Source organism: Schistocerca nitens, chromosome 3, assembly GCF_023898315.1.
Source record: "Schistocerca nitens isolate TAMUIC-IGC-003100 chromosome 3, iqSchNite1.1, whole genome shotgun sequence".
Taxonomy (NCBI): domain Eukaryota; kingdom Metazoa; phylum Arthropoda; class Insecta; order Orthoptera; family Acrididae; genus Schistocerca; species Schistocerca nitens.
In genome coordinates, this window is record NC_064616.1 from 799,046,519 (window position 1) to 799,062,273 (window position 15,755).

General features: G+C 45.0%; 1 protein-coding gene across 2 annotated transcripts in view; it reads right to left on the bottom strand.

Annotated features, from left to right (window-relative positions):
• The window catches only part of LOC126248823 (mitochondrial glutamate carrier 1-like), a 199,389-nt gene that overhangs the window by 34,489 nt on the left and 149,145 nt on the right, over positions 1–15,755 (bottom strand). For both annotated transcript variants that reach the window (XM_049950235.1, XM_049950236.1), the window contains 2 exons: positions 11,051–11,144; positions 8,375–8,511 (listed from right to left, as the gene is read on the bottom strand). In XM_049950235.1, coding sequence (XP_049806192.1) covers positions 8,375–8,511; positions 11,051–11,144 — 231 coding nt within the window. The remainder of the gene's footprint in view (positions 1–8,374; positions 8,512–11,050; positions 11,145–15,755) is intronic.

Sequence of the window (15,755 nt, forward strand, 5' to 3'; positions counted from 1 at the left end):
AGGGGGGGTGGGCGAGAGAGAGTGAGTGAGGGGGGGGATGGGCGAGAGAGTGAGTGAGGGGGGGTGGGCGAGAGAGTGAGTGAGGGGGGGTGGGCGAGAGAGTGAGTGAGGGGGGAGTGGGCGAGAGAGTGAGTGAGGGGGGGGTGGGCGAGAGAGTGAGTGAGGGGGGGTGGGCGAGAGAGTGAGTGAGGGGGGGGTGGGCGAGAGAGTGAGTGAGGGGGGGGTGGGCGAGAGAGTGAGTGAGGGGGGGCGGGCGAGAGAGTGAGTGAGGGGGGCGGGCGAGAGAGTGAGTGAGGGGGGGCGGGCGAGAGAGTGAGTGAGGGGGGGCGGGGGAGAGATGTGAGTGAGGGGGGGCGGGGGAGAGAGTGAGTGAGGGGGGGCGGGGGAGAGAGTGAGTGAGGGGGGGGCGGGGGAGAGAGTGAGTGAGGGGGGGGCGGGGGAGAGAGTGAGTGAGGGGGGGCGGGGAGAGAGTGAGTGAGGGGGGGCGGGGGAGAGAGTGAGTGAGGGGGGGCGGGGGAGAGAGTGAGTGAGGGGGGGCGGGCGAGAGAGTGAGTGAGGGGGGGCGGGGAGAGAGTGAGTGAGGGGGGCGGGGGAGAGAGTGAGTGAGGGGGGCGGGGGAGAGAGTGAGGGGGGGGGCGGGCGAGAGAGTGAGTGAGGGGGGGGCGGGCGAGAGAGTGAGTGAGGGGGGGCGGGCGAGAGAGTGAGTGAGGGGGGGCGGGCGAGAGAGTGAGTGAGGGGGGGCGGGCGAGAGAGTGAGTGAGGGGGGGCGGGCGAGAGAGTGAGTGAGGGGGGCGGGCGAGAGAGTGAGTGAGGGGGGGCGGGCGAGAGAGTGAGTGAGGGGGGGCGGGCGAGAGAGTGAGTGAGGGGGGGCGGGCGAGAGAGTGAGTGAGGGGGGGCGGGCGAGAGAGTGAGTGAGGGGGGGCGGGCGAGAGAGTGAGTGAGGGGGGGCGGGCGAGAGAGTGTGTGAGGGGGGGGCGGGCGAGAGAGTGTGTGAGGGGGGCGGGCGAGAGAGTGAGTGAGGGGGGGCGGGCGAGAGAGTGAGTGAGGGGGGGCGGGCGAGAGAGTGAGTGAGGGGGGGCGGGCGAGAGAGTGAGTGAGGGGGGGGCGGGCGAGAGAGTGAGTGAGGGGGGGCGGGCGAGAGAGTGAGTGAGGGGGGGCGGGCGAGAGAGTGAGTGAGGGGGGGCGGGCGAGAGAGTGAGTGAGGGGGGGCGGGCGAGAGAGTGAGTGAGGGGGGGCGGGCGAGAGAGTGAGTGAGGGGGGGCGGCGAGAGAGTGAGTGAGGGGGGGCGGGGCGAGAGAGTGAGTGAGGGGGGGGCGGGCGAGAGAGTGAGTGAGGGGGGCGGCGAGAGAGTGAGTGAGGGGGGGCGGGCGAGAGAGTGAGTGAGGGGGGGCGGGCGAGAGAGTGAGTGAGGGGGGGGGCGAGAGAGTGAGTGAGGGGGGGTGGGCGAGAGAGTGAGTGAGGGGGGGTGGGCGAGAGAGTGAGTGAGGGGGGGTGGGCGAGAGAGTGAGTGAGGGGGGGTGGGCGAGAGAGTGAGTGAGGGGGGGTGGGCGAGAGAGTGAGTGAGGGGGGGTGGGCGAGAGAGTGAGTGAGGGGGGGTGGGCGAGAGAGTGAGTGAGGGGGGGTGGGCGAGAGAGTGAGTGAGGGGGGGGTGGGCGAGAGAGTGAGTGAGGGGGGGGTGGGCGAGAGAGTGAGTGAGGGGGGGGTGGGCGAGAGAGTGAGTGAGGGGGGGGTGGGCGAGAGAGTGAGTGAGGGGGGGGTGGGCGAGAGAGTGAGTGAGGGGGGGGTGGGCGAGAGAGTGAGTGAGGGGGGGGTGGGCGAGAGAGTGAGTGAGGGGGGGGTGGGCGAGAGAGTGAGTGAGGGGGGGGTGGGCGAGAGAGTGAGTGAGGGGGGGGTGGGCGAGAGAGTGAGTGAGGGGGGGGTGGGCGAGAGAGTGAGTGAGGGGGGGGTGGGCGAGAGAGTGAGTGAGGGGGGGTGGGCGAGAGAGTGAGTGAGGGGGGGGTGGGCGAGAGAGTGAGTGAGGGGGGGTGGGCGAGAGAGTGAGTGAGGGGGGGTGGGCGAGAGAGTGAGTGAGGGGGGGGTGGGCGAGAGAGTGAGTGAGGGGGGGTGGGCGAGAGAGTGAGTGAGGGGGGGTGGGCGAGAGAGTGAGTGAGGGGGGGTGGGCGAGAGAGTGAGTGAGGGGGGGTGGGCGAGAGAGTGAGTGAGGGGGGTGGGCGAGAGAGTGAGTGAGGGGGGGTGGGCGAGAGAGTGAGTGAGGGGGGGTGGGCGAGAGAGTGAGTGAGGGGGGTGGGCGAGAGAGTGAGTGAGGGGGGGTGGGCGAGAGAGTGAGTGAGGGGGGGCGGGGCGAGAGAGTGAGTGAGGGGGGGGGCGAGTGAGGGGGGGGGGGCGAGAGAGTGAGTGAGGGGGGGCGGGGCGAGAGAGTGAGTGAGGGGGGGCGGGGCGAGAGAGTGAGTGAGGGGGGGCGGGGCGAGAGAGTGAGTGAGGGGGGGGGGGGGAGAGAGTGAGGGGGGGCGGGGGAGAGAGTGAGGGGGCGGGGGAGAGAGTGAGGGGGCGGGGGAGAGAGTGAGGGGGCGGGGGGGAGAGAGTGAGGGGCGGGGGAGAGAGTGAGGGGGCGGGGGAGAGAGTGAGGGGGCGGGGAGAGAGTGAGGGGGCGGGGGAGAGAGTGAGGGGGCGGGGAGAGAGTGGGGGGCGGGGGAGAGAGTGAGGGGGCGGGGGAGAGAGTGAGGGGGCGGGGGAGAGAGTGAGGGGGCGGGGGAGAGAGTGAGGGGGCGGGGGAGAGAGTGAGGGGGCGGGGGAGAGAGTGAGGGGGCGGGGAGAGTGAGGGGGCGGGAGAGAGTGAGGGGGCGGGGGAGAGAGTGAGGGGGCGGGGGAGAGAGTGAGGGGGCGGGGGAGAGAGTGAGGGGGCGGGGGAGAGAGTGAGGGGCGGGGAGAGAGTGAGGGGGCGGGGGAGAGAGGGAGGGGGCGGGGGGAGAGAGTGAGGGGGCGGGGGAGAGAGTGAGGGGGCGGGGGGAGAGAGTGAGGGGGCGGGGGAGAGAGTGAGGGGGCGGGGGAGAGAGTGAGGGGGGGAGAGAGCACACCATAGTTGCGCAATTTCAAAAGTCACCTTACTTTTTGAACAGCCCCTGTATATGTAGATATACTACTACTGCCACTCAATAGCGATACCCTCACGTACATCACATCCACATCATCATCATCATCATCATCATCATCAACATCATTGGCAAACAGCCATTCAACCTACCAATCAGGTCATTTATATGGTCTTATCACACTTGCCTGGAGCACTCCTAGGGTTACCCTTGTCTCTGATGAACACTCACCATAGAGGACAATGTACAGGGTTCTGTTACATAAAAGAACGTTTGAGCCACTCACATACATGGTAACCTAAATCCATATGCTCAGACCTTCATCAACAGTCTGCAGTGGACTGCGTCTATTGCTTTCTTGAGATTTAGGAATATGGAATCTGCTTGTTACCCTCCATTCCTTTGCTTTGTGGACAGAAGCTTCTCTGACTCGGGGAATTTTTTTGTATCTGAATTCAGAATATGCTCAAGAATACTGCAGCATACTGATGTTACCGTTATTGGTCTGTAATTATGCTGGTCTGTTCTTTTAGTTTTCTTATATACAGGCATCTCCTGGGCATTTTAGCAGTCACTAGGGACTTTGCGTTGGGTATGAGATTTGAGATAAATGCAAGCAAGTAAGTGCTAATGCTGTAGAGTACTCTCTGTAAAATCAAATTGGGATTCCATCTGGACCTACTGACTAATTTGATTTCAGCTCTCAGCTGCTTCTCTATGCCATGGATGTCTTTTTCTATGTCCTTTATGCAGGAGCCTGTACAACAGTCAAACAACGGTATTTTTTGTACAATTCTCCTGTATGAATGATTTCTTAAATCTGAAATTTAATACTTCAGCTTTTCTTTTGCTGGCTTCTATTGCCAATCTAGGCTGGTCGACATATGACCAGGCAGAAGCCTTCGACCCGCTTAGCGATTTTACGAACGACGTAAGTATTCTCGGGTTCTATGCAAATCTCTCACTAAAGTAATATGGTGGAAGAGTTGTTAATTTCTACTAATTTTTGTCTGCCAACATTTGCGTGTTCTTTTTTGAACTGAGAGTGCAACAATCTCTGTTTCCACAGCATTTTACCAATTTGATTATTAAACCTTGGAGGGTCTTTGACATCTTTAATCCACTTACTAGGCACTGACATTGCCAATAAGGTCTGGCCTTTTTATAGCTACAAGGCCTAAAATATTTCCATTACATGTGGGTCATTTAAGTAGTTGTTCAAGGCAGTTTACAGAAAATGTGGTCACAACATTGTCTGTCTCTCTGTCCGTCCTTACCACCTGCAGTGACTCCATAGACGTCCAAGTCTATACTCAGTAGATTAAAGTCGTCTCCAAACAATACTGCATGATCTGGGTATTTCCACACTACTGAGCATAGACTTAACTTGAATGATTCTACAACTGTTATGGTGAAATCAGGTGACCAGCAAAAACATCCAATAATGAACTTGACAACATCTAGGCCTGCTACTCACATCCAGATAGCAATGAACACTACTTCCTATGATGTTTAATCTGTCTTTGTGATATATGTTTCAGAGCTTTCTACTTTGGGTTTCGGTCAGCTCCTGGTCCTAGGAATAACTGGAGCATGACAACTTTCCCAGAAGGCAATAATTTCAAGAACTTTGTTAAGAATACTTTGACAATTCACTGTAAAAATTTTGACACTTAAATTGTCTCTACTTTGAATGTGATCTGATTTCGCAATCTATGTACTGATTGGCGCCATTCATCAGAGGCCCTCTAACTACCACCTAGCAATAAATACCCCATATGCTCTCCACAAGTTCTCTGCTACGTGCGTAGCTGCTTCCTTTGTGTAGTGCACCCCTGACCTCTCTAAGGGGATTGCAACAATTCTCCACCCCATAATGCAGGTCCAGAAATCTGCAGCCACGACCATCAACACAGAATCAATTGAGCCTCTGGTTGAAGCCCTCCACTCAGCTCCAAACCAAAGGACCCCAATCGATCGTGGGTAAGATGCTGCAAATTGTTAGCTCTGCTTGAACCCTGTGAGCAAAGCCAGCAGTCTTCATCACTTCCACCACCAACCTGTAGAAGCTGAGGATGTCTTCTGAACCCAGACAGGCATTACTGGCGCCAAAATGAGCTACAATTTGCAGACTGTTGCATCCCACACCCATGATAGTTGTGGGCAGGGGTTACCTCACATTTGGGATGAGAACCTCGGCAGAGACACCACAACTTATATTAGAGCTCCTGAGAACTAGTAAATACTTCTCCCCACATGCCTGCTCATATCCTGCTGAAGGAGCTGCCACCTGCCCACTGAAAGAGTGAATGGGTGTGGCCAGCCTCCAAATTGACTCTCGGTCTCAAGTGACACGACTGTGTAACAACCAGCCACTCACCCTGTCACCCTGTAGTGAGCACAGATTCCTCCTCTCCCTCCTTCTTAATCTGTTGTTCATGCCATATAGCTGCAGTCTCCCCAGTGTTGATGTCCCTAGCTACCTGTTCACTGAAAAGGACCTCCCTGTGTCACCAGTGAGGTACAGGCCTGTCCCAATATAGCATGCACCTTGTCCACTACTGCAAGTGCAGAATTAATGTAGGTCTTCCCACACATCACCACCACTGTTTTCACTGAAAGTGATGGTTTACATTAACTGAATATGCCACAGTGTTTAATTTGACAGTGCTTCCTCTTCCATGATGCTCCTCAGATGTCACCAGAATTCTTGTGGTGATCTATCGTTGATGAGCTCAAACTGAAGAACTTGTTGCATTTGTTGGTTCAATTGAAGGTACGATTATTGTGAGTGTGGTTTTAATGTAACACATCTGACACCATTTTGACAGCTCAGGCATCCAAGCTGTTAACAGCCACAGCAAACTTTTGTATAATCGATAATAACACTACTACTGTGAATGCCACATCTAACACTGAACAACAGTTCAGGCTTCTCCAACAGGAACTTCAGTATTTGTGTTTTTCATTTATGGAGTGGAAACCACATTAGACTCAGTGTGAAAACTGACTGTCGTATTCAACATTTGACAGTATAAACCCACGGCGTCTTGTGCTGCAATTTGAATTTGCAGATCCCTATTCTGCTTCTGTAGGTCCTCTTGCAGGTGTAACAGCTGTCCTAGCTAGCTTTGCTTAACATAGCAGTGCAAAGTCACCATTTCACTCTGTACATTGCTTGAGGCATAAAGTAATGATAGCATATTTTCTGAATCAGCTACAGAATGCACTACAAAAGGCAAAGCTTGATAATGAGACATTTAGCATAGTGTCCAAAACATGGATTTAGTTAAAATACCAAAACAAAATAAATACTATAAAATTAAAGAGAACTAAACACATAGATGAAGAGTCAGGATATGTGATGTGCTCAAGGGAGGTTTTGTTGTGAAATTTAAAGTTACTACTAAGTTTTAACTTCACTGTTTATGCCCCCCCCCTCCCCCCCAAGAGAATATAAAGAGAAAAACAATAAGATCTACCATTATTAAATTCACTAAAGTACCACTGTCAGCAGTTATACAGTAGAGACATACTGTCCAGCTACAGAAGCACCTGCATGAAATAAATTACTCTGTAAAAAATGTAAGCCATACAACCAGATAATGCTGCCTATCATTAACACTGTCTTTCTCTCACACTAAGAATTACCGTATTTATTCGAATCTAAGCTGCACTTTTTTTCCGGTTTTTGTAATCTAAAAAACCGCCTGCGGCTTAGAATCGAGTGCAAAGTAAGCGGAAGTTCTGAAAAATGTTGGTGGATGCCAACACAACTAACTTCTGCCGTCGAATATATGTAGCGCTACACAGGCATGCTTTGTAGGCACAAAGATACACTGGCGCCAAAACCTCTGCGTCAGTAAATAAATTTAAAACAAGGTGAAAGACGAGCTTTTTTCTCCACCTCGAGTTTCGACCGCTGCATTTTCATACATTATCCAACGAAGTAAATACAGATTCTGTATTGTTCATTTTCGAATGTAGCAGCATTTCAATGTACTATGAAAATCCGACTGGCAAGACTGTTTGGGATGTTTGTCAATATGGCCAACTCTACGTTCTGAATTTTTTCCTACCTGTGAGAAGAGATGGTTGCTAATAGGAACTTTTATGAATTGTGAATCACATGCAGTATTCTCTTCACCATAAGAAGAATACGAATATCAACATTTTGCCATGTATTGTTTCGTGTTTGCTGCTATCTCATTTAAATCCTGTCTGCCTAATAAACTACGAAACTAGAGTGAGACAACAGCAAACGCGGAAGAATATATATATATATATATATCATGTCATGTTTATATTCGTATTATTCTTATGCCTAATAGTGATACAGTCAGGAATGAAGCACAGCTATTGACTAAATTTTTAAATCTAAGATGACTAAATTCTGTGCAGAATGTAATGTACTAAAGAGGTGCCTGCAAAGATTTTCAAACGGAGAAAAATTTTCGCCAAACTCTCGTTCAGAACATCTTCTATCATACACAGTCTATTATTTGGTTCTTGTTGATCATTATCAAAGAAGGCAGCAGTGTAAGTAACAACAAATAGCAGTTTCTTGCCATTGTTTCACTAATGAGACGATTCCTCTCTTTTTTTTAATTGTAAGTTGCGGTAGCACGCACATAACCAAGCCATGCCGCTAGCGGTGACAGGCCATAAACATGCACTATCAGAATGCGACAAACAATGCATGACACAGTACAGTAATGCAATTTTAACTTAGAGTGACGTAAACACCTATAACAAAGAAAACGGCGCTTATCAGATCAAAGAAAAATAAGCAATCAATTCAAACCAGACGAAGCACGTGAAAAAGGAAGGGTACCCGTATAAATACGGACGGAGCACCTGACGCATAGCAATAGCTACCTGGTAAAGCTTAACTGCTAAGCTTAAGACTCGAACCAAACTACTGTAGCTGTATCGGCATTCATTCGATCTAAATTGTGTCTCATATTACAATGGACCAGCTTTGTTTCGATTTGGAGATGCGGCCAAAAACTTTTCTCTCCCCTTGAATTTCATGTCTCAAATTTCAGGTGCGGCTTAGATTCGGGAAAATTTTTTTCCTTGATTTCGAGCCTCATTTTTCAGGTGCGGCTTAGATTTGAGTGCGGTTCAGATTCGAGTAAATACGGTATCAAACTCACTTTGTAATAATGTACACAGTTGATTTATGCTTTAGTTATACATGAAACCTGTGTAGACCAATTTTGCACTACAAATATCACTACTGTACAGTATTCATTTCTAACATCTTTCAATTTTTTTCTTACCTTCTTTTGCATGAGCTGCAAGTCTTCCTGCATCCTGTAACTGGATTTTTAGTAACTCCATTGGTGTTGTAATAATTATTTGGCAAAGGCCTGCTAGACCGCCAGCCAGCATCTCACGTCCCAATGGCAATTTCTTTCTGTCAAACCATAAGAATATAACTATAAATTTGAGGTAATCATTAGAGAATGAACTGCAAGCAGCAACTTTGTTAGTGGCAAAACTGTTTACCTAAGCAATCTAATATCGTTCATATTTATCAATTATCTTTTCAGATACCATAAAAAATTTACTGTAGAACACTGCTGGGTGCTACTTGGTACTTGTGCTTATAATAAAGGTTCATAACACACTATAATGTGTAACACAGATATATCTTGCAAATTTCAGCAACTGATCTTAATCACAATTAACCATAAGCACCATGAACTTTATCATTTTAGGATGATTAAATTATGTTTTAACTTCCATAAACACAAACCTCTTGTACTAAAGTGAATTCCAAACACAATGACATGACTGGTATATTGTGCACTGTCACACTTCCAAGAAAGGTATACAGGAGCAGCATTTAGTCCTAAATGGTTGCAGCTTTCCACAATTTGTGGACATTCCAAAGGCGAGGAAGACATCAAATTGCACATTTTGATGGTCTTTAGTTGGTGTTAGCCACAGAGATGAAATGGTAGCTTTTCTGTCATCGTCTTTTTCATACTTTCCAAGTTGATTTCTACAGAGTGGGATAGAATTCTTTCACTCAAATGGTGTTGGTAATGTTCCTGTATAGGCTGTATGCAAATGTGTTCTTTAGGGTTCTATTTACAACTACTTCATGGAAAGGCAGTATGCAATATTTCACTATTTCAACTGTAAATTGAATGTTTGTGTGCTGATGATTAATTTGGTAGCAGCAGTTGCAGAGTTCCTCTTCTCTGAGAGTCCAAATGTGTAAAGAATCATAATGACATCAGCATTTTGAGTGTGATTATGGAGGGTAAAGAGTCGATTTCTCAAACATTCTGTATTGTGTTTGGCTAGAGCAAGGTCCCAGTGCTATATTATTGACCACATCACAAAATGTACCTCTCACCTAAAATAAGTTTTAATTATACATTGTTGTAATCGGTTACACAAGTCAAATAACAAATGGCTGCAAAATATGCATTGTCTTTTCTACTGATGCATTTTTAAATAAAAACATCAAATGGAAGCTCATCTTGAGGTCAGTAGACAAGATACATTTGTCTTTTATGATAATTGAGTGGAGCCTGCAATGTGTGATTGTGTGGCCCACCAGAGGTCACAGCTTCTGTGTAAGAAAATTTGATACTCTTCCTATCACCGAAGCAGGTAAAATGTTTCTTCTGGCTCAATTACAACCCACATGCTTCATGCTTCACAGGACTACGTGTATGAGAACCATGCTGCAGTTTCTTACTTTCTTTTAACTTCACAGTGGCATGTTCTTCAGAATGTTTTCTTATAGTATCTTTACATTTGTTCTTGCACACTATTCCTGGTCTACTCTACTCCACATGTGCCTATGGTAGGTGACACGGTGAATCTTCTACAGACACGATAGTCTGTTTCTTTTGTGACAACTAGGTATCACCAGAAAGTTCAGCCACTTGTTCAGAACTTACAGGGCACTGCAACAGAAGTTGATTCAAACTGTTAGCCACTCTTGACTGCATGCTCATTTCTCACTTGCTGTCATGTGTGTGACTCTTTTCTCTGTCAAACTTAACCAGGTACCTTCTTCATAGACTAAGATGTCTGCTTTTTCCAGTCCACTGCAGGTTCCTACTATTGACAAGATTTTACACTTTCAAGACACAAAGCTTCACTGGTCCATGCACAAATGTTCTCTGGCATGCTCACAGAGGCTTAATATATATTATTGTAGGTGTCTGCAGTCAGTGTCACTTCAGTTGACTTCCTTATTCCTTTTCATTTCTCCTTTGTTTTTGATTGCCTGCTGATCAATAGCCTTTTACATCTTCTTTCATTACTGCTTTCATCCAAAAACAATTCTTCATGGAAAAAAACTCTTAATTAGATCAATTTGCTCTGTTTGTTGAGTGCTAGGAAGAGGCCTGTATGGTGATTCTTGTTTACTGAATTAGTAATTTTATGTAGTACTGTTGCAACAAATTCTATCACATCAAAAATGTATATTTGTGCCAATCTGTCATGATGCAATGAATGTGAAAGTCAATCACTTATTTTTTTTAAAAAAAAAAAAAGGTTTAGCTTTGATAGATGAATATGGAAATGAATGAGAGAAGGTGAAACATGTTTCAGTGCAGCCTTGTACTACTGAAAAGTGCTAAAGGGGTTCACAGAATTTAACGCCCTCTCTCAATTTAAGAGTTACAGGTGACAATATGTTAAGTCTTCAAGCCATATGTCACTGCGGCGAGGTTAGGAGTTTAACCAATGACATTGATACACAATGTGGGGATTAGAAATTCATGTTCATCACAGTCACTGTATGTAACTTAATGAACCCTGTAAAAAGCTGCACTGAGAATTTTGCCACTCTGCATGAGAGTGCAGAACTAAGACAAGACATGAAGAGGAGTAAAAAAAAAAAACTACAGGCTACCTAAATAATAACAAAGAAACAATCTTACTGACGTTAAAAACCAATTACTCTACTGCTTGCAGTTTCTTACCCTCCTCCTGGAGATAAATGGTGTCTGAAGAAATCATTGGCTGTAAGCTTAATTGCCTTCTCAGGTGTTATTAATAGGATGTTTACTCCTGATCCTGTAATTAGAATATTATTCAAACAGCTAATTTAGTAACAACAACAACAACCATATAAAACCACAGAAACTGAAAAACTAACTTCTACTGTTCACTCAAAAATCTAAGTATTAGGATTTAACTACGAGTAACCCATTCTATACAATAAAATACCAACAGAATGAGTATTTAACAGTTAATAAATCTTTACTGTATTATTACTACCATCAAATATGAAACTGTTATTCAACGAAAATGACTAAGTATGTGAAAATAATACAAGTGACTAAAATATTTTCTGATATGGAATTGTCTTCTCAATGACTATCAATTTGGAATTACAAAACTAATACCTTCACTGATGAATGGGGATATGGGGACCATTGCCACAAACACTTACCATCACCACAATTACTACTACTACTACTACTACTACTACTACAAACCCTCTAAAGTCACATATTCACTATACTGGCTGTAACTATTTGCTCAGCATAAACAAATGAGTTGCAACACATGAAGACAAAATCTTGTGAAACAAACAATGCTCTCCTTATGTCTGCAATTCCTCACATATTCCCACGTCCTCCCCCTCCCTTTTCCCAAGAAGTGCACAACTAATTGTTCTACTCGAGTATGTCTTATACAGTGAATGCTTTAAAGTGTTTGTTACTCTCTGCAATTTCCAATTGCATGCAGCCTTTTCTGCTGTGCTTTATGATAAAGTAGGGAAAAAAGGTACGGAGGACTCCGATATGAAACCACACACATGGAAAAGTACTTTAAGTTCTGGTTTTAGAAGCTACGCAGAATCTTATCCGCAAATAGGACATCACCAGTCATCATCACTTTTCCATTCTTTTGTAATATTTCATCACAGTTCCACAAAATAAATGCAACCTTACAGCAACTTACCTAAAACAACGTAAATTACATCACTTTCCATGTCTTAATTGATGAAATACATCTGATACATTTCAGCAGTCCAATATGATCAGAACAGCAGTCATCAATCGCTCCATCCAAGGATATTGTCTGCTATATTTAAGGATGTAACTTATTTCATTTAATTCAGTTCTGGCACACAAATTTCACACAACCTGGCATTATCAGTTAGAACACATTTTAGAAGACAAAAGTTTTAGTATAAACTGATTTCAATTTGGCCACGCTATCCTCACGAATAACTTAGGTTAGTAACACCAAGCTGATTTTTTCTCTTCTATTACGATGTACAGTGAACCTTAATGGAACAGGATATAAAATGCTGTCAGCTGATATACACAGATTCATGAGAAAAATAATTATAATATGAGATTTCTTTGTCTATTACTCTCACATAACTATGGCACAACATGGACAGTTCTATCTGTGTGTGTGATTAACATGAGAATTACTGAGTACAAGCAAAATATATTTTAGAGCTTCTCTGTTCTGTGATGCTTTTGCTGGTTGTGGGGAATACATTTAACTGTCATTTCAATGAAGTCAATTCCCAGCCTACAGGGTGCAGTACGAAATTCGAGAAAAGGAGGTGGTCGTGGTCGGGGGATTCAACAGGAAGAAAAAGTAAATTTTGTCTCAGAAATTTCATTTTACCAGCTGCACTAGTTGCAGACATGTTAACAATAGCTTACCATTTGCAGATCACAAACTACACTTGTAACAACTCTTTACGACGACACACTATTTTCAGAATATTGCATAGGTTAGTTCACAATACTTCATTTGAGAAAAGTACTAATTCAATTTCATAATGAGTCCAGTTAGACAAATGTCATTATCAATGGATCTGTATGTATCCAGGAGTTAAGGAAATAGATCTTCCAATTCCAAATAAAGAAACTGGCAAACAGTATGGCTACAGCCAGCTGTTTAACCAGCTGCAGTCCACTGTCAACTGAACAAATGCTTATTGCACAGCCATCATCATTTTCTAATGTCTGGTACTGTATGATTAAATGCAAAATAATTTCCTTTGTCAAAAGTGTTTAGACTTTGATAATACATTATGAAATGCACAGTAGCAAAATCGTCAGTTTCTAAAAACAGACGAATTGGTTACAGAAGCTGAAATAATGATCTGATGTAATTACATTCTCCTGGAGACACGAGTCTCAACTTTATCTTCTGGGCTGCTGTGTTAGCCATAATCCCAGGGTGGCTTAATGGCTAGCACGTCTGCCTAATAAGCAGGTGACCCATGTTCAAGTCCCAGCCTTGGCACGAAGTTTAATTCATAACTTCAGCTTCTATCGTTATAGAAGAAAAGGTTGAAACAAATTTAAAAGTGCTTTAATGTAGCTTTCATTTCTTGTACATATCTGCAAGGAATAGGCAGGACTTTGGACTCATCAACAAAACACCATCATTTGTGAATAATTTTGTTTTATTCAGTATTTTCTACCTATGTCCTATTAACATTTGCATGTGCACAGATAGGGAGATATGGAATAGCTATGAAATTATAGCTCTACTGCCGTAATTCCAACAATATATACAATCAGTGGGGTGGGGAAGTGCCTCTTACATGATATCCAATATAGATTTCGTAATGGCCAGTGCACAGCAAAAGATTGCAAGATAATATATTGTCTGTGTTCCAGGCATTTGAACAAAAGCAACATACAAGTGCTATATTGGCTGATCTAACAAAGGTCTTTAACACAGTATCACATAATATCCCTGAAAATAAATAGGTAAGATACAGACACTATTAAACTCTTACATGTGCAGTAGTAAACAAATAATCTTACCCAATTCAAACAAAAAAAGTCAGGCTTTCTTAATGGCATAAGAAGAGTACCTTAGTGATCTGCACTCTTACCATTTTTGGTTACTTTTTATGTGCACAAACTGTTTAGTTTCCTATATTTCAACTTAATGTATGATGATGATACCACACTTACAAATTATCAAAACAAAATAAATTTTAGGGAGCAAACGGTTGAACTTACGATGGAGAAATCGTGAAGATAATTTGGTAAAATAAAGTCAGTTTTATTTTTACTACAATTTGGTTCTTTTCAGGTCCATCTCTCTTCCTTTCTTCTAGAGGAATGTGTTAACAAGAAACCCATTGTCCTAGACAACTTTCAGTAATATATGACCTCTGTTGTTATAGTGACTCCAGCGATTCTAAAAAATAAATAAAAAAATATTCCCAGAGTTTCTCAGGTTTTCCAGGCCAACTTCAGATTTTTCCAGGGTCGCATTGTGCTTCGACCATAACCAGTTTTGATCGATTTTATACAAAGTCTACAAATTTCGTCAATATACAGGAACATAATGACGGGTATACTCTGGGCTCTAAGGAGGAGAGGGGGGGCGGGAGGGGGGGGGATGAACATAGATTATTTTAACCACTCACAGCACTGGCAGCACTAGTGGTGGAGCATATATAGAACATGTCAGGGGACACAGGAAACAGAACATTCATGTACTGCCTTGGTTAAAGTATACAGTGAATGGTAAAATGGTGCTATCCAAAACTGGCACTGAGGTGGCAGTGGTGCACCATGGGCCACAGATCACGTGGCCGAATGATGGCTGCAGAGATGTGTACGGGTGAATAGACGTGCAATTGTTGAGCAACTGACCACCCACATGAACCGAAGAGCTACATTGCTGTGTACGGGCCTCTGCAGCAGACGCCTAGTTTGTGCACCTGTGCAGACTGCTGTTTGCTGGTGACAGAGGCTGGAATTTTCTCACTGATACAGCAACTGGAAGTCCATTGAGTGATGACCTGTGGCCTTTTCTCACGAATCAAGTTTTCCGCTCTGTCAGATAAATGCCTGTCGGTGTGTTAAGTGTGAAACGTCTGCAAGCGAGTTTCCGGGCTGAAGGAGTGAGCATTACAGTCTGGGGGAATGTTTCCTTAACATTCCCCATGTGACGTCATCGTTCTGGAAGACACAATGGTAGAACTCAAATATGCATCTTTTCTTTGGGGATTGTACTGAAGCTTTTGAGATATGGTCTATTAGTGTCACTGGACAGTGTAGAAGGATACTATGTCACAAAGAAGGTAAACACTATTATTAAACATTTAAATTAGGAACAATCAGCTGTTGGGAGCGAACAGACATAAAAATGAAGAGCATTACCTATTTTAGTAAAAAAATTACACTTTTTACATAGAGATCTAAGAACAAAATCTAAATACCACATGTACAAAACAACTGTGGAATAAACAGTAGTAGACTACAGTGAAACTTCGATTTTACGTTCTCAGATTTCACAGTTTTTGCGATTCTACACCATAAATTCGTAGCTCCTGTGAAAAACCTGTAGGATCGAAGCTAGAAGTACCTCGTTTTTATATTTCTTCCTAGTAAGATTTACTAGATTCTATGTTCTTACTTGTTGTCTCCATCGACTTCGCCCCGTTTTCTTCCTATTGACATTTTATGTGATGGAACGAGTTATAAATGGCATACAAACAATCCTATTGGAAGAACATCCACAACTGAGCATTACAGCAGAGGTAGAGAATACTGCTTCAGTTGTAAATTACTTTATTTTCACATGACGGGTTCGGACTATTATAAGCCCATCCGCAGGTGCCATAGCAGTGCTGTGGTCCCAGAGTTCCGCGTGTACCAGGTGCGGTGTGCTGCCTATGAGTGC